This window comes from Biomphalaria glabrata, chromosome 8 (assembly GCF_947242115.1).
Source record: "Biomphalaria glabrata chromosome 8, xgBioGlab47.1, whole genome shotgun sequence".
In the NCBI taxonomy this organism is placed as follows: Eukaryota; Metazoa; Mollusca; class Gastropoda; family Planorbidae; genus Biomphalaria; species Biomphalaria glabrata.
Genome location: NC_074718.1, coordinates 25,756,351 through 25,782,765, shown reverse-complemented (window position 1 = coordinate 25,782,765; position 26,415 = coordinate 25,756,351). Strand labels below are relative to the sequence as shown.

The 26,415-nt window shown below is 37.0% G+C and overlaps 2 protein-coding genes across 2 annotated transcripts in view; one reads left to right on the top strand and one right to left on the bottom strand.

The window, feature by feature from the left end:
- The first annotated feature begins 14,568 nt into the window (after positions 1-14,568).
- The window catches only part of LOC106052237 (uncharacterized), a 131,692-nt gene continuing 119,845 nt past the window's right edge, over positions 14,569-26,415 (top strand). The window contains exon 1 of the mRNA XM_056038186.1: positions 14,569-14,837. The gene's annotated coding sequence lies outside the window, so the exon portion shown is untranslated. The remainder of the gene's footprint in view (positions 14,838-26,415) is intronic.
- On the bottom strand, positions 18,035-18,556 carry LOC129927820 (uncharacterized). Its single transcript, XM_056039335.1, has one exon. It carries the CDS (start codon positions 18,554-18,556, stop codon positions 18,035-18,037), a length of 522 nt encoding a protein of 173 aa, XP_055895310.1.

Sequence of the window (26,415 nt, the reverse complement as noted above, 5' to 3'; positions counted from 1 at the left end):
ACATTCCTCTAGTCCCAGGAAAAAGAAGAGGCAGACAGAGAAAGCGATGGGAAGACAACATAAAAGATTGGACGGTCCAGTGACGGTCAACAAATTATTGTGTGGTGCCCCAAAGGTCCGACAGACTAAGGGATAAGTGAAGGTGATATCTAGATCTATGTCTATCTAAATGATCATTATTATATTTTGCACGCTGTATATTTGCAATATAAAACTAAATTATGTTTAAATGGAAGAGAAGAAGAGCTTTGAGAAGTTAAGAGCCTTTATTAGAAAGTCCTATCTATGGCGGATAACTTAGACTACTTTGCCTTTTGGCACATCCGGTATACGAACTTAAGTAAATGTTGGTAATCTATGTATTTGAAAAGGTTAACGCATAGACTTATATATGCTACTCTAGACTGGACATGGAGATTTTTTAACACTACAAAAAATGTCCTGAAAATTTTTTAGAAAGTCGGATCAAGACGTTGTTTTGTAAAGTAGTTAAAAGAAGTAAAGTTGTTTTTTTTTCAACCCTAACCTATGTAGCATATTGTTACGTATTTCTGAATCTTCTGGCTAAATGTATTAGTAGGCACACAAATAAAAACACTGCAAAGAACTTGACGACTAAACTCTCAGCTTCATATAACTTTATTGACTATTAACTCTAACAATTTGTTACTGTAACATGTAGCGTAGATGACTGTACAATATCTGTCAGTTTACAGTTAGCTATACTTCGTTGCAATTCATCTCTTCACTTCGTTGCTATTCATCTCTTCTCTACTTTCCTCGAGCCGTATTCCACAGAACAGACCAACGACACACTTCCCAGTGTCGCTCCAGGTCTCCCAAGGCAGAACCAAGTCGTACTCAAGTCTACCGAATCAGAGCCGTACACGTCTTACATCGACTGTATCGACTGTAACGGATCAAGTCCACTGTAGTACGCTGTATAGACTTTAACGACAGTAGTCCACTCCAGTTAACTCTACCCTAGTTAACTTGCATCGAGTCGTACACATTTCTCTTCCACAGAGCCGCACACGTCTTACATAGTCTGTATCGACTGTAACGGCTCACTGACGACTCCATACGACTCACTTTCACATTAACTCTCTGGCTTATATAGAGTCCCTAATCGCTTGTCCAAAGTTGCACAAACACGGCTAGTATCCTCTGAAATAACATGTGAGGAAACGTCACATCCTGTCTTTATTTATACACGTAGATTCCAGAAAACACTCGCTGCAGTGTCATCAAGTCGGGGTCACACGTAGTGACCTTTATCTGTCACTGTTCATTAGTAACTGTCCCCCTACTTAGATCTGTTCGTCCCCTGGAACAACACGTGTGGACACGTCACATCCTGTCTTTGTTTGTACATGTAGATTCCAGGGAACACTAGCTTCTGTGTCATCTCGCCGGGGTCATACGTTGACCTCTACCTATCACTGTTCATTTGTAACACTGCCCCCTTCTTAGATCTGTTCGTCCCGAACAGATTCTACTTCATCACGATACTGATGAAATCGATCGACGATCAATTAGGAAGCTTTGGTGGTTGCCCCCTTCTCAGAGATGTTCTTTCAATCTGGCAGTTGTCCATCTTCTTTCCATAGAAGAATGGGAGCCAAATCTTTATTTTTCAGCAGTTCCTCACAAATGTTTTCATCAATCTTGGTATGGAAACATCGACCTTCAGATGACGACATTGGGCACTCTTGTCGAGAAAATTCATCAGCATTCTAACGAGTTCGTGCTTCACTGGCTGAGTTTTACATTTTCAAGCATCTTTTTACAGATGGGTTAGGGCTTTTTCCAGAGCTTCTTCAGAGATGACCAGGTTCATTACAGTACAGCAATATTCACATGTTCTTCTTACAACAGCAACTGACTTTGGGTTTGTACGATGCCTGTGGGGTTGATCTTCTTGTACAGTTCTGTCACAGATGGTTACTCACTACAGTTCTGACATCTTAAACTACTTCTTTTCTGTCCTTCTTGCTTCTGACTTAATTAGCGTTCTTCTAAAACCTCTGTTATACTTCATCAACCTATTCTCATGAGGAATGTTCTTAGATTATTCTTTAGTGGCTTCACACTTTCAACTGATTCGTAAGGCTTTCTTCTTTGGTTTATGGTCCCGGACAGAATCTTTCTAAAAACATGGGCTGTGGAGTTTCATTAGTGCAGGTGGGGGTTTATCAGTGGGAGAAGTGGTGGGCTTGTTTTCTAACAACATGGGCTATGGAGTTTCATAAATGCAGGTGGGGGTCTATCAGTGGGAGAAGGGGTGGGTTTATATCTTGATCTTGTTGGAGCCATCCACGTTGCACTCTGCATATGTCGCTTTCTCCGCCTCCTCAATTTGATATTTCTTTGGTTGCGTTGATGTCGTTGTCGTTGTCTTGCTTTCCTGTCGATCAATGCTGATGGCAGCGACTTAGCACATAGGAAGGCATTGTATTTCATAGCTGTAGTCATCAAGACTGTTGATCTAACAAGTTGCTTCAGCATTATTCTTCGATGGGTGCTTTGCGAATGAGCTGCAAGTCCACTTGAAGGCAAGTTGTCAAACACGTCATCACCTTCATCCGAGTCTGGAGGACTCGACTGTGGGGCAGGTTGATAACATTCAACGTGCAAAGGTCCATCAACTTCAGCATCAGTTTCTATTGTAATTCCTTGACTATCACCAGGGCTTCTCACGCCTACCTTGATAGCTGTACAAGCTTCTGTTAAGTCTAGAGCTTGTTGGTGTATTTCTTGGCATTCACAGTCTTCTTGCATAGCTACGTACGTACAGTTCTTGTCAAACGCATGGGTGCAATAATCCAGCTTCGAGTTCCTCTCGTAGACAATGGCAGATAGACAGAAGTCTTTAAGGCCCACAGCAACAGGCTTGGACGCAGACCCAACGTTGTCTTGATCTGTTTGGCTGGTTGAGGTACTCATATCAGGTTTATCTGTAGCTAAAGCTTCGGTCAAACTATAGGTCTCTTCTATTGTTTCTTCAGCGGTCTCATTCTGCTTCTCGTTGAAATAGTAACAGCTACCGTCTCTTTTCATTTCTTGTGGGCCACATTCGTTTGGTTTACTATCACAGTCACAGATAGCACAACCATCACCAGAATCCCTATCGTAATTGTCTGTATCGCCACATTCTTGGTTGGACAATTGTTCGCTGGTCATCAATGGTGTAGTTCTTTCATCTGTCGACTCAATCTGATACTGCTGAGTGTTCAGTAGCTGGTTCATCATGATTCTCGTTTGATCTTTTATTGTATCTGTTTGTTCTTCAGTCTTGTTGGGCGTGGTAGCTATTTGTTCATTCTCATTCATGACTTTAATCAACTGGTTAAATGAAGAAAATCTGGTGTTGATTTCTGATTCTATCTCCTTAATGCTCTCTTTCACCGAGTTCATTTTGTATTGCAAAGTTCTCAGGAGCTCCATCGTATTAGGTTTGATTTCAAATTGGCAAGTGTCTGGATTCTCATCTTCCTCCAACAGGGCTTGTCTGAGACGTGCTGTTAGCGTTTCCTTATTTCCGTTAAGCTGTAGACCTCTTTCTCGAAGCTCTTGTCTAAGTTCTTTCATGTCAAGTTCATTAAGAAGTTTGATGGAACACATTCTAGCCAGAAAGATCCCACTTCTGACACCAATTGTTACGTATTTCTGAATCTTCTGGCTAAATGTATTAGTAGGCACACAAATAAAAACACTGCAAAGAACTTGACGACTAAACTCTCAGCTTCATATAACTTTATTGACTATTAACTCTAACAATTTGTTACTGTAACATGTAGCGTAGATGACTGTACAATATCTGTCAGTTTACAGTTAGCTATACTTCGTTGCAATTCATCTCTTCACTTCGTTGCTATTCATCTCTTCTCTACTTTCCTCGAGCCGTATTCCACAGAACAGACCAACGACACACTTCCCAGTGTCGCTCCAGGTCTCCCAAGGCAGAACCAAGTCGTACTCAAGTCTACCGAATCAGAGCCGTACACGTCTTACATCGACTGTATCGACTGTAACGGATCAAGTCCACTGTAGTACGCTGTATAGACTTTAACGACAGTAGTCCACTCCAGTTAACTCTACCCTAGTTAACTTGCATCGAGTCGTACACATTTCTCTTCCACAGAGCCGCACACGTCTTACATAGTCTGTATCGACTGTAACGGCTCACTGACGACTCCATACGACTCACTTTCACATTAACTCTCTGGCTTATATAGAGTCCCTAATCGCTTGTCCAAAGTTGCACAAACACGGCTAGTATCCTCTGAAATAACACGTGAGGAAACGTCACATCCTGTCTTTATTTATACACGTAGATTCCAGAAAACACTCGCTGCAGTGTCATCAAGTCGGGGTCACACGTAGTGACCTTTATCTGTCACTGTTCATTAGTAACTGTCCCCCTACTTAGATCTGTTCGTCCCCTGGAACAACACGTGAGGACACGTCACATCCTGTCTTTGTTTGTACATGTAAATTCCAGGGAACACTAGCTTCTGTGTCATCTCGCCGGGGTCATACGTTGACCTCTACCTATCACTGTTCATTTGTAACACTATAATAAAAATGCCTTAGATATAAATTCTAATGCCGTGCAATTGTAAAGATGGGAAGACAAAGTTACGACTAGGTCTATAGAGTGGTCATAGAAAGGAGAGAAAGATTTGTAAAAATATTTGCATTCTCATATCTTTAGGCCATTCCACTTACAGACATTTTGAGCTGGTCATTCATATCTTTTATATTTATATAAATAAAACGGATATGTCCCTATATCTAGTTAGATCTCTTTAACATTGTAACTGTTATAGAATCTAGATCTAGTTATTTTTTCTAGTATTTACAGATCCTTTCTATAGTAGGTCGTTGCTACTTCTTTATTTCACCGACTGACGACTTGTAACTCAATTTAAAAAACTACATACTCATCCTTCAGCAACTTTATCATTACCTATATAAATGTTTCAGCCAATGCAACTTTCATTTTTTTGTTTCTTAAAACAAACATGTCGACTTGTAAGTTTATTTGCAATGTGAAGACAACAGTTTTCTTGAAATTTATTTAAATTTTTAATGTGTCTCCAGCTAATGATACTATCATTTGAAATAAGGTCACCTTGGATACAAAGAGTATTTCTTGTTAATTTTATCATATGACAAGCATCAAGAAATATATAGATTTTATCTTCATGATGCTGGATCAATAAAAGATGTTTTCATTAAAGCTGTTTTTTTAAATGTTACATCCTAATTGTTCACACATTGATACATTGATAGAATGGCCATCCATTGTCAATGTCCACACTCTCATGCCAATTTAGTGCAACTCAGAATATGAAATATAATTTGTTTTTGACTAGAAGCGCTCACAGAATGTGAGATAATAAGCCACGAGGGCTTCAATGATATTGTTGAACTTAAAGAAACTCATATGATAAAATATACTTATGTACAAAACGTGTTAAATATAAAAGTAGTTTTTTTTTTAACCATGTTAAGTTCCTGTAGATCTCTGTTATGAATTGTAGTAGTCTGTGACACTTTAGTGGGCGTTATTTTCATCTATAAACAATAATGGCCATCATTATATTACAACTAAGGTTTGAGACATCACATAATAAGGACCTTGATCAGTCCATATGTAAAAATACCCTTCTTGCTAGCATAAAGGGGTCAATGTTCAAAACTTCACTGCCATTTCTAAACATATATTTTTTAACTATTATAAAAGAGATACCACAGTGCGCTTTGAGGTCTGTTACTCAGTAATAAGTTAAAGTCAATCTGATTCAGTATATTTCAGTTATTATATGATTATACTAGTCTCACATTTATTTAGACTATATTGCGATTATTTGCTGTTATTTTCTAATTTGTTTCAGATACCATACTGGGATATATATATATATATATATATATATATATATATATATATATATATATATATATATATATATATATATATATATATATATATATATATATATATATATATATATCAAACTTGCTCTATTACATAGAAGTATAAAATTAACTTTTTACATTAAGTACCACATGAAATATTGTAGGAATAGCTGTGGGCTTCAGATCTTTCAGATCTTGTATCATCGAAATCTGCATTATTAAAGTTTGTGCTATCCACAAAGTCGTATACATCAGGGGACCAGCTTTCCCCTCTTTTCATTGCTTTCACCCATATATCTCCCATTTTGGCTTCTTTAGGGAATCTGCAACATTAAAAAAAAAAGAATTACATACAAAACAACAACAACGTAGAAACAGACTGATAATTATTGTACATGTTAATGAAGTAAGTTAAGTAGGCCTATAAAATGTCATTTATAACATTAATACATGACTGATTAGGCCTGTTTATTTTCATGAGTTATTTGTGTTTATTATTATTCTTGCATTAGTATAGTATGTTTGATGCTTTTAGTTTGAATATAAATTTAAGTATAAATAGATATTATCTTCTTATATTAAAAATTACTTCAATAAAGTAGATAATTACGTCTTATGCATTTCGTATGTCTATCTAGCATGCATGTTAGTCAGTGACTTTAACTCTGATAAGTCATTGGTTTTCCTGGTGATTCAGGCAATCCATTCCTTTCTATAATGGGATCAGGCCAGGGTAGATGGAACATAGGAGAAGAGATTCAGAATAATATTATTACTAATATATAATTATACATCAACTACAATCTCTAGCATACACCCTTATTCCAGATCTATAAGCATTATAAACTATACAAATAATATCATATTGACATTAAATCTAATATGTTGAGATCTATTCGATCTATTTAAGAAAGACTTAAAAAAAAACATTTGAAAAAGATTGAGACTGGCCTAAAGAAAGTAATCCCTCTGTCTTTGTAAAGTTTAGTCCGAGTAAGTGGACATCGAAAATGGATGCACACTCGTCCCATAATTAGGCTATTTTTAAATAGATACTATATCTTATTGTTTAAATGTACAATATAATAATGATTTACATCTAGGATTGTTGAAATGGCGACTTACGAGTCGTATGTTGTCATATCCATGGAAGCTAAAAGGAAATGGCGTTATATATTAAAGATTTGCGTAAATAGATTGCTATGTGATTATTAGCCCATTCTAAAGAAAATCCGAGAAATGATTTTGCATTATTTCTAAACTTTGAATTAGTAAAGATCATTACTGCTTGAAAAAGAGTAACGTACATAAAAAATATATGTATATAGGTCAGTGTATCGATCAATCGCGGATAAGAATCTGATTACGGTTTCCAGTTTAACGATTATCTTTGTGCAGTTTTTAGCACTAAAAAAATAAAATATGTAAATTCTTTCGCACTTTGTACCACAAGCTAAAATCTTTGAGCTAGTTAGCAACATCGGTCTTTCAATATGGCGCCCCCGATATTATTTAGTTTCCTAACCCAACACAAATTGAAAATCTACGCACTCGACTGTTTATTTTGAAATAAAGTCTTGCTATGAACATTTCTTTAAAAAAATTTAGATTAAAGCTCCAAAACGCTACAACAAAACATTTTAACAACGTTCTGTAGGGTGTAAATATATTGAGCGACTGCACAGCATTAAGTCATCCAGTGGACACAGCAATAAGTCAGCCAGTGTAAGATACTCCTAACTCAACTCAACCTATGACTTATTTAATGCCGATCTTGCGTGACTTCAGCCTGCCCAAGGCAGTGATGCAGTTTTGATGTGCAGAGCTGGACGTTAGGTCATCATGCCGTTTAACATTCTCCAGGCTTGTGGGTGGTAGGTGCTGTATACTGGATTTAAGAAGACGATCAAAGGTATGTGTCGATGTGGAGACGACAATGAGGACTTAACTATCAAAGGAATTCTTCATTACTAATCTATATCTATACTGTAGAAATGTAAACAAGCTGCACTATTTATAAGCTTATTATAAAGAAGTTGCGTCTCTAGGTGGGTGCGAGTGTCACATCCGCACTGGCACTGCTCTTGGGTGGTTGTGCTGGCGTGTCTAGAGGCTTGATCACTGGCAGACATTCAAACTCAGGACCAGTCACAGACAGGATTAAACCTGATAGTGTTTGATCTACTTGACTCTTACAGCACGCTAACACTCTCAAATCAAAGAAAAAAGAAAACCTTCATGTTGTTTATAGGTTCTAGTCCAGTAACAAAATAACAAAGAATGTGACTTTGTACAAAGAATACCAATTTCTCTTTGGACGACCCTTTCTAAGTGCACCCTCCACGATTTAAAGAAGTTTCCTTTTGGTAGTCATTCAGCTATGGTCTCTCTACAAGATGGAGAATGACTGCCAATCCGTGTTTACTGTTTTACGACTGATGGATTATATCCACCCACTCTGTCTGTCTGGTAGTACACGTTATTTCTTACTTACCAATTCTCAGGATCAATTTGAAACTTTACACAAGTATTTGTTGTACCTAACAAAACATGAACCCAACAAACAAGCAACCACTTAGCTAATTAACTATTGGTAATTAATTCTTTTGTTTGGTATTGAAAAAGGGAAATAAATGGTACTTAATGAGAGATGTGGCTGTAAATGTGGAGTTATTTCCTTTATTAATTATTTTAATCGTTTTTTTCCTCCAAAGTCCCATTTTCTAATCAAGTTGAAATTTAGCATAATCTTTAATACTCAATGGCAATACATGAACCAATTTAAAAATTAAACAATTAGTTAATCAATAAGTGTTAATTTATTTAGTTTTTTTATACAAAAAAAGGATCTTATTTTGCAGTATTAAGATATATGGCCGGGATTTTGCGGGTTTTCTCCTTAGATAAGCTTTTCTTTTAAATATTTTGTTTATATTACTTGTTTTTAAATGTTTAAACCTCTTATAACTTAAGTTTGTTGGACGTTTTAATTTTAATAACACCAAGTAATCAATGTGTGTATGTGTTCGCGTGTTGACCTTCTTTTGGCGCAGACAACTAAAACTTATCTTGTAGAGCACTTGTCATGTGGGGCTTTGAAAAACCCATGAACGTACATGGACTTTTTCATGTGGGAGCTTTGAAAAATCCATCAATATACTTGGACTTTTCAAGTGGGGGATTTGAAAAACCCATAAAAAAACATGGACTTTTTCATGTAGAGGCTTAAAAAAATCAATCAAAATACATAGACTTTTTCATCTGCAGCTTTGAAAAATCCATCAACAGAGCCGGCCCTAACAATTGCTGTGCCCTGTGCAAAACGGTTTGCGCGGGGCCTTGTCTAAGTAGGGATTAGCATTATTTGAAAATTAAGATTTCGTATAAAAACATACATTCGTCTTTGCATTACGTTTTTATTAAATGAAAGCTCACTATGCCGTTTTTACTTACTGGTTCCCCAAAATGACAATTGTCTGTTTTTTTTAGTAGATTTGTATGAGTTTTCAGGAGATTTTAATAATTTCAGAAGATTTCCAGGAGGCACTGGAAAAATCAGGAGGCCGCGGAAATCCTGTTATTATATATGATTTATAGTGGCTTATTTTAATAATTTACACCTAGAATTAGCGCTGAGCCTATGAAAGTGCGGGACCCACTGCGACCGCATAAGTTGCGGTGGGCTAATGCCCATCAACATACATTGACATTTTCACGTGGGGCTTTGAAAAACCTATCAACACACGTGCAATATTTTAACAGCACCCAGGGCACTCGCAATCTTAAAGCACTCAAGCAGCATTAATTCGCATTGGTGACATAGCCCATTCTCAGGTGCGTAATCTCATTGGGTCGCATGCGCTATCTAGAAAAGAGATTATTCTGTTCGACTATTTTCTGAGGTCACATGAGATAGAGGTTTTTCTTTTAGGGCCATGGATTACTACATATCTGTGACAAATCTGTGACAAATTGGACTTGGGCTCAGTACAAACAGCACTCCAAAGTTTGGCGGCATTGTTTTATTTTCATTGATGGCAATGAGTGTTGATATAATGATAAGGAAACAGGGCAACTTTAGACCCAAACATTCCAACGTTGTTTTTTTTAAATAACAAGAACAAAACTCGCCGACCTTATGACAACAGGCTCTCTTTATTCCTCTCTGTTTTCATCTCTCTCTCTCTCTCTCTCTCTCTCTCTGGCTCTCTCTTTTTTATTCTCTTATTATTTCTATTTCTTTTTCAAATCTTTTGTCTCTATTCTCTACGCCTGACAATTTTTGTTGTTGTTTTTTATATTAAACTAGCCGGATATGTTATTTTGTTATTACTGTTAAATATGGAGAATGTTCCCTTCACATTATTTTTATTTTGTCACGAAATGAAAAGTAGAGTGTGAAAATGAGTTTACTGGCGGATTCGCACCTACCGCCCTCCCCCCCACTCGGCCGACCCCAGGGGGGGGGCGGACGAATTTTAGTATAGAATTCACACAATTTGTATACGAATTTATTACTTATGTTAATAATATATACTAAATATTTATATTTCAACCTATTTTTAGATTATTTCGCCACCCCCTTCTAGTATTTTGGCCGATTTGGTAGGGTCGGGAGGGGGCGATGGCATCAATCCGCCTCCACCCCCCACCATAAACTTTCGAGTGGGGGGGGGCGGTCCTATTTATTTGTAGAAATCACAGCTTGCTAACAGAATCAATTAAATATCTATATGATTAACACTTGTTATAGGTATTTTAACTGGTCTTTATATTATGTCGTTCACCTGTTGGCCGACTGGAAGGGGAGGAGCGAATACCTCTACTGCTCTTCCCATCTAAACACTTTGAGTGGGGGGGGGGCGATCCTACTTTAATGAAGAAATCATAGTATGTGAACAAAATTAGTCGAATATCTATATAATATAAACAAGTGGAAGTGCGATACATGCTGTAAAAAAATGTTTTACATGTTTCGGATGTTCCTTCAGAGTTGAAGATAGTTTACTTCCTAGTCCAAACCTCCCGCTGGACGACGGGGGATGGGAGCTGGCAGGGTTTGAACCCTCGACCGTCGATAAATCCGAACGACAGTCCAGCGCACAAACCGCACGACTAGGCAGCCATGCAATCACCTTCCCCCCATCGGACAAACCAATACTTTTTATTTTTGTATTATAGTAAGAAATTACAAAATTTAACAAATCTGTCACTAATATCATTTATATATGCTATAAAGTAAATTCTTATATCGAGTCACCCCACCCCTATTCTTTAATGCAAAATGCAATCATTAACAGAAATTATAAAAAGGAGCGAGGATTAATCGTTTTCATTTTACCGCCCTTCCCCTTTCCAGACAGAATTTTTGTAATTTTACATGAATTTATCATAAATATTTTAAGAAAGACTTTGCTTTGGAAAAGTTATAATTCAAACGAAATTTTTCAATATAACAGTCACGGTTGAGATGAGTTCAAAAGCCAGATAATCTTTTCCTAGTCGACTTTTTCCAACCTTTACTCCATCTCATATTTTTCTAGTTAAATAAATTTAGGACTATAACTCACAATTTATGCTCGAGTTTTATTGAATATTATTTATCGAACAATTTTTTTTTCGGCGGCGATCCTCAAAGCATTAATCTAAATATGTGGGGTATCTTATCTTTTCAAGGAACAAATCGGTTTTATTTGCAATGTATTAAGGGACTATAAATTCATTTTTCAAAAGGTCCTTTATAATAGAATGAATAATGAGCTGTAGGTCAGGAGAATGCGTTACTGCAGTGAAGAATGCCTGAAAATGCTTCACCCCGAACCTCACTGATGAATAATAAGCTGTAGATGTCAGGAGAATGCGTTACTGCAGTGAAGAATGCCTGAAAATGCTTCGCCCCGAACCTCACTGATGAATAATAAGCTGTAGATGTCAGGAGAATGCGTTACTGCAGTGAAGAATGCCTGAAAATGCTTCGCCCCGAACCTCACTGATGAATAATAAGCTGTAGATGTCAGGAGAATGCGTTACTGCAGTGAAGAATGCCTGAAAATGCTTCGCCTCGAACCCCACTTACAAATAATAAGCTGTAGCCACAAATCTCAATAGTACTTCAGAGAGGTTGACACAAATGAAATTCGATTGGACTGATTACGACATTGCTTCAATGTTAGTTTCTTCATAAGTTTATAAACCTTAAAGTATTAACTATTGTAGCTTACAATATATATCTATAAAACCTTCTATTTACATAAACACTTCGCTACCACAGTGGTACGGTGTCGGCTTGGAGAGGTCTTAACATTGACTTTAAATTCAGGTCGTTCCCCTTTTTATTTAATTTTTTGATATATGAATTTTAGAAAAAGCTATCACCCGCTTTCATCTCTTCGTTTTATTTAAATCACTAGGATATCTTGTTTCAATATTTAATTTTAAACAAAGCAGTTCACACTATATTAACTACAAAATCCCTAATATTACTAATGTTTAAAATTAAGCAATAGGATGTCACACTGCCAGAATATAAAATGTAGGTCTGGTCGTGCGGTATGCGCGCTGGTTTGTCCTGCGTTCATACCCTGCCCGCTGCCACCCCCCGTCGTCCTGCGGGAGGTTTGTAGTAGAAAGTAAATTAACTTCAAGTCTGAAGATACATCAGAAATATGTCAAACATTTTACAATAATACAAGATTTAATAATACTAAAGCGATACATTTTTTTTGACGATCTTAAGCACTAAACTAAGAGTTGTAATATTAATAGTTTAAAAAATTTAATTTAAAGTTGTCATAATCATTTAAAGCAGGAGAGAGGGGAGTGTAATCTTACTCTCCTAACGTTTGATAAAGTTTTGTGAGCATTGTGTCTGGTACCGTATCTACAGTCTGATCACCTCACGATCTCTAATCACTAACTGATTGACTGCCGCAGACGCAACCAATGGTTACGTTGCTAACTAGATCCCAGTTATTGTCAAGTTGCATGAACTCTGCTACCATCCTACGCCTGCTTCTTGTAACTGAATGGCTAGAAATACAATACATAGACTTATGTATATGTAGATAAAAAGGTAAAAATATTTACTAAAAAAAAGACATCGAAACGGCCTCGGAGGTTCCGAAATAAGCAACAGCCAAAGGTTCTGAGCCAAAGGGGGCTTCGGGATGGTGTAATGGGGTGATATTTTTGCCACCGTCTGTCCATTATATAAATTAACTTGGGGCCTCTACCACATCTTCTTCTCTACCAGAGGAGCCCCTTAGAAACAGATATACGTCGTGGCGTGTTTTCTTTTTAGTTCTGAACATTGCCCACCAACCAAGACTTGCTTGTTACTCAGTACTAAAGCAGCCTTTCCAGGCATCTCTATTTTTTATCTCGAAATCTCCCGATGGTGATTGTTAGTTTAGTTCCCCAAACCTTTCCATATGATACTTGCCCAGGGTCCAGAGCTAAAGCCTCCTTTGTCACAAAGCGCAAAGCGCACATGTGTAAAAATAAAAGCCACCTTAATGAGTGAGTGTATTGTGTGAAGTGTATTTTTTAAAGGACAATAGTAGCAATTAACTTTTGTCTAGGGGAATAAAAAATGGTATTGGCGTGCGCTTGACTGAAAAGTGTTATCGTTGACTTAAAATGATATTTCTGAGTTAAATGTTTTTTAATTTAAGTCATGATTCAAATCTCTGAATATAGCTAGTGGATAAAATAATCGGAATCTAGATCTAGTGAAATTATATATATATATATTTAATTTTAACAAAAATCAATTTCTATTTTATGTTCAAGGGGGCGCGGTGGCTGAGTGGTTATCGTCCTGGGTTCGAATCTTTGTGAAGAATGAGATTTTAAATTTCGGGATTTTCGTGAATATCATGGCCAGGAATGTCTTATTTTCTCCAGTTAAAAGCCTGAATACTGGTATATTATTCGTAATAGTTTTACCAGTGACTATGATTCTATATTTTCTATGATTTCTTCTTAAATTGGATACTCAATAATACTAAATTATTTTATCTAGCGCTTTTATGAACAAACAATGTTGAGACTTAAGTCGCTACGAAAACATAACAGCATAATTACGAGCGTTCATTTGGCAAAATAATCTAAATAATTTTTAGCAGGTCGGGCCTACTTCTTAATGATCTATTTTGAATGCAGTGAATCATGTGATCTGTCAACAAGGAGCGAGTTCGTAACCTTTTGACCACGTACTGAAAAAAACCTGCAAACCGTAAGACGGCACAACAAGCAGCGTTTAGATTTGCTGAATAGATTAATTTAACCAGTTCATTAGTGTCAAATGACCTCAATATAGAGATAAAATCCCAGTTGTAAATACAGATAATTAAAACTTTTGCCCAGTTATGTCTTTTTCAAGTCTTTTGAATACCAATATAACTTGAGACTGCCTGTAGCGGCACTGGGGAAACATGCCAAGGTTGGGTACACGTTTACGAACCGAAAACCCGCTGGAAGAAAGCAGAAAGGATTCAGCTCGGCGAGACAAGGAGCAGAGCACTCGTGATGAAATATTCACGTCTCTTGGGAAGGGAGATGAGCGCGCAGGAAATGTTTGGCCCCTCCTGCTGCCCCCCACTCTCCTTCCCGTAGATAGCCGCTGTTTATCTAAGATATTAAAAATCAGTCCCAGAGACGGAGAGAGATTTGTTTCTAGAAAAATAAAAGAAGAAATTTTGTATTTCAAAGTGTTAAAGATCTTATCATTATAATAAAATATTGTGAAGGGAATTTAAGCACAATTCATTTAAAAATTACAACTTTTTTTTGTCAAATGTACCGCGCTACATTGCATGACAAAAGTCACTAGAAACCTCTTCATATTTCAACCAAGTATTTAACAAGGACATTCCAGATTCAATACAAACAGTAAAAGGATAAACTCACAGGTATGAATGATATTCAGTTTCAACAATATTAATTAAATATTATTTTATCATGATATAAAAGGCATTCTCATGGACTGCAAGAATGGAAATCAGTTAAACGAAATTCACTGTAAATTCCCTTAGCAGCGCCAACTGAGCAGTCCTCATGTGAGGTGGCAGGACACTGATGCGGCCCTCCAACTTATGGTTGCATGCAATGCCCCGAAGATTCCCATGGGTTGTTGTCCCCATTTTTATTAAATATCATTATAATTAGTCCACCCAACTCTAATGAGCACCTATTCTGGACAGACATTCCCGTCCATATGCAGCACATGTGGCATTTGGTTTGGTAGAGGAATAACCACCTGCTTGCTTTTCTTCTCCATCAGGCCATTGTTTTTTCGCCGTCTGAAGCTTTCTTCATCACCATCTCTCCACTTAGTGCGGTCTAGAGCTATGTGGCGGCTATAATCTTTCCATGCATGTCTCTTATTTCATATGCTTGAACATATTCTTACAAGTGCTCCTTAGTACCTAGAGCTAATTAAAACACATGACAATATTCACACATGGACGTCATTTTCTTTTGCTTTGAAGGAACGTCTGTATTTTATAAGATAAGAGTAAACATTGATGCCCATTGCTTTGAGGTTTCGTTTGATTACATCTAGATTTTAAAAAGTTCCCCTTTCAGACCTTGCGATCTATACGCAGATGATGTTAAGGTCATCTGTTCCTTCTGTTAGCGAGCCGGGTGTTTTGTGGCCACCACAACGACCAAGCGCCTTTACTTTCCTCAACTTAAATCAGGTACCGATTAGAGTTGGGTGGACCCTGTTTCACAGAGATTCGAACCCAGGATCCCAGGTTCGGAAGCCAAGTGCTTAACCACTCAGCCACCGCGCCCCTACATCTGCATAAACAAGGACAACCAACGTATTTTGATTTGTCTGTATTTTATACATAAAATACTATTCGATTTTTCTATAAGGTGATACAATTTCTATTTTTTTATTTGTTTTTGTTTTGTTTTTAGTTTTTTTTTTTTTTTTGTAAATATTCAATGATGTAATTTAATTCTTGACTGTGAAGTCAGACTACTTGTGAAATGTTTCATATAATGAATGAGTACAGATTAACAATGATAGTTCTAGCGCTGTATTGAAAAGCTCTTAGTCTTGTCTTGGAGTGGATGTTTTTACAAGTGCTTAACAAAGCCAGTCTTTTCTGCTAGACATGTATTGCGTTGCACCCACTGAAATGCTGCTCCCAGCATGCCTCTCCATAATGCAGACGATATTCAAGGCTATGAAAACATGATCAGGTTGTGGGATAGCAGAAGTGGACGCTGAAAAATATCAATGACATTTTTTTTTTCTCTACTTAATTGTGCTATTTCTCGTAAGCTTGTTATAACAGGGGAAGTGAATTCTAGAATTTTTTTTTTTTTGGGAGGTGTGTTTTTTTATGTTTATAAATTTGAACGAGGCTTCGAGTTCTTTATTATTAGAACTATATTTTATTTATCTATCTATCTATCTATCTATCTATCTATCTATCTATCTATCTATCTATCTATCTATCTATCTATCTATCTATCTATCTATCTATCTAACTATCTATCTATCTATCTATCTATCTATCTATCTATCTATCTAACTATCTATCTATCTATCTATCTATCTATCTATCTATCTATCTATCTATCTATCTATCTATCTATCTATCTATCTATCTATCTATAAGGCTCAATGTCTGTCTTCGTCTTTGCCCTCCTTTCTCTTTTATTATCTGCCTCTCTCTGTATATTCTCTCCCCCCCCCCCCGGTCCTCTTTTATTTTTTTTCTAACGCTGATTACATTAAAACATTTTTTATTTGTATGAATTATAAAGACTTATAAAAAAACAAAGTTAAGTATAATCTTTTTAATTCTTGCTCAGATTGAATGAAATTGCATCAATAACAATCATTTTTAATCAATCAGATCATTACACTGAAGTAGATCTAGAGTGTAATAATGATAAATTAGTGCGATAGGACATAGTTGAAGTAACGTCTGTATCATATAAGATAAGATATTTTTTTAGTTTTTCTTTGAACTCAACTTTCATGACTATAAAGAATTCATGATTATACACATGCGCGCTCTGGTCCAACCAGTGGGGGGGGGGGGTATCTGGGGCAAGGTTTCCGTCCTGTCGTTCCACAAAACAAATTAAGAAAAAAAAAAAGTTGCTCGAGTCTGTATTATAACTCGAGCCTCCACGATGGAAGGTCAACTTGTTAGCTACTGAGCTATCCAAATACTCACAAAACTAGAAGGTTATAATTTTTTGTTTGTTTAAAAATGATAGCGATCGACCTAATTCTCTACACATGTCTTATCCCCCCCCCCTTAGCTTAACAGGCACTACTGTCTCAATATAAATCAATTAATTACAACTATTAAATTTACTTTTTTTTTTAATTGATTCATGTGTTGTCATTAAGAATGAATAACTGTGCAAAGGTCCAACTTGATTCTAGATTGGAAAGTGGGAGATATATCGTGTACAATATTTTCCCCCAGAAGGACATAGTGAATTAATAGAAGTTTTGTCATAAATATATAGTAAAACATGGCCTTTATTCAACTTCCCCTCTCCTGTAGTCTGTTGGAACGTTAGGCAGCACGCAAGATTTGTCGACCGTCTTTCTTGAGTCCTCTCTGTCCATTTACTTGGATAGAACCTCTTTCAATGACAGGCCCGTCCATTCTTTGATGTTGTCTTCCCATGGTACTGTTCCCTGTAGAAAGGTCATTGCGAACTCGTGATATGGTCATGCAGTTTTATTTGTGCATTTTTATTTTGTTTGTTTTTACAGATGTCGGAAGGTCATCGCAGGTTAACTGCCATGATACGTTTTTTTTTTATTTCTGATTTTCTCATTTGTAGTGCCTTCTATTGTATGTGATCCTTAGGATTCCCTTGTATTCCATAGTATTCCCATTCAATAGCTGTAAACTGAGACCATTCATTATAGACGTCCTGTGAGCAGTGAAGACCAATAGCTTGTAGCCAAGTTGTACACACATGTGACTTAGCAAAGAGCTTTTAGATTCATCAACTGCATTAGAACTTATAGATTGATCAACTGCATTAGGTCTTTTAGATTGATCAACTGCATTAGATCTTTTAGATTGATCAACTGCATTAGATCTTTTAGATTGATCTACTGCATTAGGTCTTTTAGATTTATCAGCTGTACTGGGTCTTTTAGATTGATCAACTGCATTAGATCTTTTAGATTGATCAACTGCATTCGGTCTTTTAGATTGATCAACTGCATTAGGTCTTTTAGATTGATCAACTGCATTAGGTCTTTTAGATTGATCAACTGTTCTGGGTTTTTTAGATTGATCATATGCATTCGGTCTTTTAGATTGATCAACTGCATTAGATCTTTTAGATTGATCAACTGCACTGGGTCTTTTAGATTGATCAACTGCATTTGATCTTTTAGATTGATCAACTGTTCTGGGTTTTTTAGATTGATCATATGCATTCGGTCTTTTAGATTGATCAACTGCATTAGATCTTTTAGATTGATCAACTGCACTGGATCTTTTAGATTGATCAACTGCATTTGATCTTTTAGATTTATCAAATGCATTAGATGTTTTAGATTGATCAGCTGAATTAGATCTTTTAGATTGATCAGCTGCATTAGATCTTTTAGATTTTTCAACTGCATTAGATCTGTTAGCTTTGTGAACTTCACCTAGGTCCAGTGCTCTAAATTCAAGTTATTTGATATGATTTGGTTATTTATGTCGAGATTTACGTGAGAGAGAAGGCGACACCCAGTGACAGCGTTCTTCGGACGAGATATTACGAGATCGATATATTTATTAGCTTCCAGCCCTGCCAAATATTAGGACCTTCACATCGTGGCATTGATATCCTACGCTTCATAACACGCGTGTTCTACTATGTAAATGATTCGAATTAGTCGGCCATTAATAAACTTACTTTCATTTTTTTATTTTAGCTGAATGCTTTTATTTTTTTATTCATTTCTAGTATCTAATTATTAACGTCCATTGAGAATGTGAATAAATACACCCAGAATTGTTTAAGGTCACTATTACACATGTATATTAAATGTCTGCCTTGTCACGTGGTATGCGCTCTTGACTGAATGGTCTCCAATTCAAAACCTGTCTGGCGCTATCCATCGGGAGATTAGGGTCAGGATGTAATAATCTTGTATACTGAAGGGACGGCCGCGAAACATGTAAAAGAAACAACCAATTAAAAAAAAAACAAGCCAACAAACAAGCCAACAAACAAGCCAACAAACAAGCAACAAACAAGCCAACAAACAAGCCAACAAACAAGCCAACAAACAAGCCAACAAACAAGCCAACAAACAAGCAACAAACAAGCCAACAAACAAGCCAACAAACAAGCCAACAAACAAGCCAACAAACAAGCCAACAAACAAGCCAACAAACAAGCCAACAAACAAGCCAACAAACAAGCCAACAAACAAGCCAACAAACAAGCCAACAAACAAGCCAACAAACAAGCCAACAAACAAGCCAACAAACAAGCAACCAAGATACCTACCAATCAAACGAACAAAAAACCAACTAAACAAACAAAAAAAAACAACAACAACCAAAGAAAGAAACAACCAAACAAAGAAACAACCAAAGAAAGAAACAACCAAACAAAGAAACAACCAAAGAAAGAAACAACCAAACAAAGAAACAACCAAAGAAAGAAACAACCAAACAAAGAAACAACCAAAGAAAGAAACAACCAAACAAAGAAACAACCAAAGAAAGAAACAACCAAACAAAGAAACAACCAAACAAAGAAACAACCAAACAAAGAAACAACCAAAGAAAGAAACAACCAAACAAAGAAACAACCAAAGAAAGAAACAACCAAACAAAGAAACAACCAAAGAAAGAAACAACCAAACAAAGAAACAACCAAACAAAGAAACAACCAAACAAAGAAACAACCAAACAAAGAAACAACCAAAGAAAGAAACAACCAAACAAAGAAACAACCAAACAAAGAAACAACCAAACAAAGAAACAACCAAAGAAAGAAACAACCAAAGAAAGAAACAACCAAACAAAGAAACAACCAAACAAAGAAACAACCAAAGAAAGAAACAACCAAACAAAGAAACAACCAAAGAAAGAAACAACCAAAGAAAGAAACAACCAAACCAACAATATAGAATGTTGGACTCAGCGAGGACGTAGCCGTCAGAGACCCTAAACTTTAGACAGTCTATTTTGTTATTCCAAATAAATGTTTTCAACAACTCAGAAAATAAAATTGTGACATAGGTCCACTCGCTCGTTGTAGCCTTTAATGGTAACTCGCTTGCGTTCCGAACCGAGGGTCCCGGGTTTGAATCCTGGTAAAGAATGGGATTTTTACTTTCAGGATCTTCAGGGCGCCTATGAGTCCACCTAGATCTAATGGGTACCTGACATTAGTTGGGGAAAAGTAAAGGCGGTTGGTCGTTGTGCTGGCCACATGACACTCTCGATAACCGTGGGCCTCAGAAACAGATAACCTTTACATCATCTGCCCCATAAAAGACAAGGTCTGAAAGGTGAATATTATTTACTAAAACTTAACAAACATAGTGAATTTGGTAGCTTAGCTCCTGAAATTCCTCCAAATCTCGTTCACTTTGTAATGGCAAAGTCCCCAAAATTAATAAACGTATTAAATGTAGACAGTTGCTGAGGACAAACTGTTTCTCTAACGTTGGTTTGCAGGTTTCTCGTAATCGCAACGTGAATCCAGTAAGAATTCTATTTTCAATCACGCACTAGACTGTAGAGTCTTCATTGAACTCCTACTTTGAAATAAGATTCGAACTTTTTTTTCTCCATCAATTAATTATCAATTTGAATGCTTTCAGGGCTTTGATATTTCAGACACTATTCAAGCGGATAAAATAAAATAAAACAAAAGCCTTAATTTAAAATGTAGCCAATTTCCAAACCATAGTCCATTTTTTTAAACATTTATTTTGAATGAATGAGTAATGGAGATAGATAGCATGCATTTCAACAGAATTGTGTTCATTGTGTCTTTCTAAAATTGATATAATGGAATTCTCAATTATACTCGAACTTCATCTTTTATGTAACCTGACAGGTAGATACTGTATTGCATTCTATCCCACAGAATGATGGGCAGGCTCCATAGCTTCCTCGGTCACCACAGCCTGGGTAGCTTTGAGAGAAAACAGCGAGCACTAATGAGGTTTTAATCCAACAGCCTTTCAAAATTAACACCCCATCACACAGTGCGCCACCGCATCTGCACTTCTGGTTGCGCATGAATACATATTGAAAATCAAAAGCATAGTTCTTTGTGTGTGTGTGTGTTGTAATTGTTTTTTTTTTCTTCCTAACAACACCTGACACGCCATAGTTACAATCAATACTCCCAACTAATGGACATTTCTTCAATGATTCTAAACTAGATAGATAGATAGAACATCTTTGAATAGGACTGGTATCAAGAAACGAGAACTTCAACTTGCCCTTTGCCATAAACTAAACGCAATAATTCAAGAGGAAATATTTTATTATAAAATAAAACATATATTAACAAATAGGGTTTCTAGTTTTAAGGGCGCTTGCTACGGGGAAATTTTTTAAAAAAAGGGAGAAAATTGACTAGAGATCTAATTGGTAGATAATTAGATGGCTTCTATTATAAAAATAGAATGGTAACAATTATCGGTACTTTGTGATAACATCTACTATCTAATTGTACAAAGCTTTTATCCCAGGCAATTAGAGATATTTAACTTGCCCCACGGGTTGGAGTGGAGTAGACAAAGCAAAAGTAAGCCTGTCTTGCTTACTCCTTCCTCCTCTCTCTCTCTCTCTCTCTCTCGGCACTCTCCTTTTCTTCACTCTCTTTTTTTCCCGTCTCCCTTTCATTTTTCTCTTCTTTTACTCTCTTTCATTTTTTTCTCTCTCCTTCTCTCCTTTTCTCTCCCCTTTTTCCTCTCCTTTTTTTCTCTTTCTTTCTCTCTGTCTCTCGCTCACTTTCTCTTTCTCTTACTCTTTATTTTTTCTTAATATCTCCTTTTCTATCTCTTTTCTCTCCCCTTGTCCCTTTCTTTTTGTCGTTCTCTCTCAATCTCTCTTTCACTTTCTCTTTCTCCCTCTTTCTTTCTCTTTTCATTTTCTCTATCTTTTATCTCTCTCTCCTTATCTCTCTCTCTCTCTCCTTATCTCTCTCTCCTTATCTCTCTCTCTCTCTCCTTATCTCTCTCTCTCTCTCCTTATCTCTCTCTCCTTATCTCTCTCTCCTTATCTCTCTCTCCTTATCTCTCTCTCTCTCTCCTTATCTCTCTCTCCTTATCTCTCTCTCCTTATCTCTCTCTCCTTATCTCTCTCTCCTTATCTCTCTCTCCTTATCTCTGTCTCCTTATCTCTCTCTCCTTATCGCTCTCTCTCTCCTTATCTCTCACTGTCCTTCTCTCTCTCTCCTTATCTCACTGTCTCTCCTTCTCTCTCTCCTTCTCTTTTTCTCCTTATCTCTCTTTCCTTATCTCTCTTTCCTTATCTCTCTCCTTATCTCTCTCTCCTTATCTCTCTCTCCTTATCTCTCTCTCCTTATCTCTCTCTCTCCTTATCTCTCTCTCTCCTTATCTCTCTAGCTTTTAAACACTCTCTCCTTATCTCTCCTTTTCTCTTATCTCTCTCTTCCTATCTCTCTCTCTTTTCTCTCTCCTTATATTTTTTCTCCTTATCTCTCTCCTTATCTCTCTCTCTCTCTTTATCTCTCTCCTTATCCCTATTTCACTCTCTCTCTCTCTCTTTCTCTCTCTCTCTCTCTCCTTATCTCTCTCCATCTAAAGTGAAGGATATCTTGTTAAGATTGCCACGTAGCGCCGTATTGATAAAACAAAACACTAACTTATCTTATAAATACACCGTAATGATAAGGTTGGTATGTTAACGGTCACGTGGTTTAGATGTCTCGCTAGGTTATTATTGGTTCATTTGGTGTGTGTGTTGGGGGGGGGGGAGGGTTGTATTCACGTGTCCGTCTACCAGAACGTCTCTCTATTCCATCGTCTGGTTTCTGTTCTTCCAATAGCCTATCAGTCCGTCTCTCTATTTCATCGTCTGGTTTCTGTTCTTCCAATAGTCTATCAGTCCGTCTCTCTATTTCATCGTCTGGTTTGTGTTCTTCCAATGGTCTATCAGTCCGTCTCTCTATTTCATCGTCTGGTTTCTGTTCTTCCAATAGTCTATCAGTCCGTCTCTCTATTTCATCGTCTGGTTTCTGTTCTTCCAATAGTCTATCAGTCCGTCTCTCTATTCCATCGTCTGGTTTGTGTTCTTCCAATAGTCTATCAGTCCGTCTCTCTATTTCATCGTCTGGTTTCTGTTCTTCCAATAGTCTATCAGTCCGTCTCTCTATTTCATCGTCTGGTTTGTGTTCTTCCAATAGTCTATCAGTCCGTCTCTCTATTTCATCGTCTGGTTTCTGTTCTTCCAATAGTCTATCAGTCCGTCTCTCTATTTCATCGTCTGGTTTCTGTTCTTCCAATAGTCTATCAGGCCGTCTCTCTATTTCATCGTCTGGTTTGTGTTCTTCCAATAGTCTATCAGTCCGTCTCTCTATTTCATCGTCTGGTTTCTGTTCTTCCAATAGTCTATCCGTCCGTCACTCTGTCTTACAGTCCCTCTCTCTATTTCATCGTCTGGTTGTGTTCTTTCAATAGTCTATCAGTCCGTCACTCTGTCTTACAGTCCGTCTCTCTAACCATGCCGTGTCCTTTCATTTTCTCTTAACTCCTGTTGCTTTATTTTTTACTCACTCACTCACTCACTCAATCAATCAATCAATCAAGCAACCTAGTGATCAAGCACTCATCTGTGTGTTTCTTTAAGTACCAGTTGTATTGAAAATTTCAGACGTGAAATAACCAAGGACAAAAAAAAAACACATTCAAACATCAAATAGATTTGTCTTCCCTTCTAGACAAGGGAAGCAACTAGAAACTGAGACAGAGATTGAATGAAGTTGTTACAAAATCGCTATTGTTTTCGCTAACAGCTTGATCACATATTTACAGCGTATTTAAATTAATGCGAACCCAGCAGTTGTCTTCCCGAAAACACAATTTAGTTTGAAATTTAAGCGTGTTTATTAATTCCTCTTATAAGCTTGCAAATTCTTCATGGGCTCAAAAAGGTGGGTGAGTAGACACGGATCTCGAAAACAGCTTTAACGATTATCATAGAAATTGGACACTTTGGATACAAATTACTATCAGCAACACATGGAAAACTCTGGGTTTTTTTTGAGACATGAAAATTTCACAATATAGTCTATTGATTTCATTATTTAATAAAATTAACCTTCAAATTTGTGTTTCAAAAGCATTTTTACATAAATTCGTTTCTTATATCTGCGAATTTAGAAGCCCTGACGTACATTCTTTCATTAGACAAGACCGAACTGTTATACATCTCTCTATTTCTAGGTCTCACAACTCTAATTCAACTCTTAAGATGATAGAACTTCTCTTCGCAAAGATAGTTTTATACTTTAACACATGAACATACTAATTATAGTCCATTCATTTCATATTTTAATTAAATTAACATTCAAATTTGTTTTTCTAAAGCATTTTTCATACATTCGTTCGCTATAGCAGCGAAGCCGTGTTGACATACATTTTAATAGTTCCATTCTTGAGCCGCGTACATCTAACAAAAAAGGTCACGCATGCGCAGAGCAAAGCCTCCACGCACGCGCAGAACGAACTCTAACGAAGTCAATATTTAACTCTAGATTAGTCTAGATCTATTTCTAACTTAAGATCTAATTCAAAGATAATAGATCTACTTGGCTAATTCGTCGCTACGCCACTACGTAGGACTAATTCATAGAATATATAGGAACAACGTATTTTGAACCCCAATTAATGTATTGCCTAGAGATGATAAGCGAGTAGCAATATCGGCCATTTTTTTTAAATTCAAGTAGATCTAATTAAAACACTTTTGAAAGGTCTATAGCTATTCTTTGCTTGAGAAAGTAATATAATATAACGTTTCTTTCTCTCGATGGCTCCAATTATACTTACTCTAGGTCAGTTGTTCGTGTGTTAACGCTAATTAGACAGGTCACGTGATTAATTAAACAGGTTAATTTAGATTGCAACGTCTGTCTTACGCATTCACTATCCCTCCTCCCCACAAACCCTACCGTATGCAAAATTGAAGCAGAAGTCGTTCAGCCTGGGGCAGTCCAACTCCCCCACCCCCTTTATTTTTCTTCATCATGTGTGAATTCTAGCGAGGGTGATACATAATAGAATGCAATGAAGAATTCTAGATTTCGACCTGGCGAGGTTCATTGCAACTTGATTAGAACTTAACAGACTGATTGTTTTATAGACTGATTGTTTTGTAGACTGATTGTTTTATAGATTGATTGTTTTATAGACTGATTGTTTTATAGACTGATTGTTTTGTAGACTGATTGTTTTATAGACTGATTGTTTTGTAGACTGATTGTTTTATAGACTGATTGTTCTATAGAGTGATTGTTTTACAGAATGATTGTTTCTTAACTCTTTGAGCTCTAAAAGTTTATACACACGCATTACAAAAACAAAACAAAACAAGATAGATCTAAACTTAATAATCAGTTATATGAAATCTGAGTTATCATCTGCGGCTTTTTCTGTATGACGTAGCTTCGAGCTATTGATCTAAACTGCCTAAAGGTTGTGACGTTACAGGTAAGTGTTAAGGCCTTCTCTAACGATTGGCTTCGCTAAGCCGCGATGTATAGTCAAGCAAGACTATATCATCTAGTCTATGACCCCATTCAGTCGCCAGACGACGATTGATCATCTCCTAGAAATGAGATAAAGCCTGGGCATTAGCTATGATCGGAACGATGTCGCCAACAGTGGTTCCCCCTCTCCACGCAGCTATGTATACAGTTTGGTGTCAGCAGCCAGAGTGTAGCACTGTGTACATTCCAGCAGGTTGCTGGCTCCACAACGTTGACTACTGAAGCACTTCCCCAGTTTAGATGTAGCTTCAAGGCAGCAGCCAGAGTGTAGCACTGTGTACATTCCAGCAGGTTGCTGGCTCCACAACGTTGACTACTGAAGCCCTTCCCCATGTTTAGACGTAGCTTCAAGGCAGCAGCAGTTGGAATTCGTTGCTTAATAGCCTCTGGCCAGCCAAGGCTAAAGCCCTCCTGTCCGAAGCTTAGTGATTTGGGGTCCAGTTACTCACCTTTGTCCCTTCTCCTTTTAGTGAAAACAGTTACGCTGACAAATTATCTGAGCTACAGGTGAAGGCCAGGAGTTAGACTGGTCAGAGGCTATTTGAGATGCATACCATCGGAAGCATTTTATAGGTAGTGAAGTGTTTATATCCCTTACCACTTCCGGCAGTAACAACCTTACTTAAGCTGACTCTCTCTCTCTCTATTTCTTTCTTCTCTCTCTCCACTCTCACTCATGGCAAGTCCAATAGTCTGCTCGAGTTGCATATGTGTTTTATTCAAAATGAC

Excerpts from the sequence above, each read along its gene's own strand:
- LOC129927820 (XM_056039335.1), bottom strand. The coding sequence starts at position 18,556 with ATGCAGTTGAAAAATCTAAAAGATCTAATGCAGCTGATCAATCTAAAA.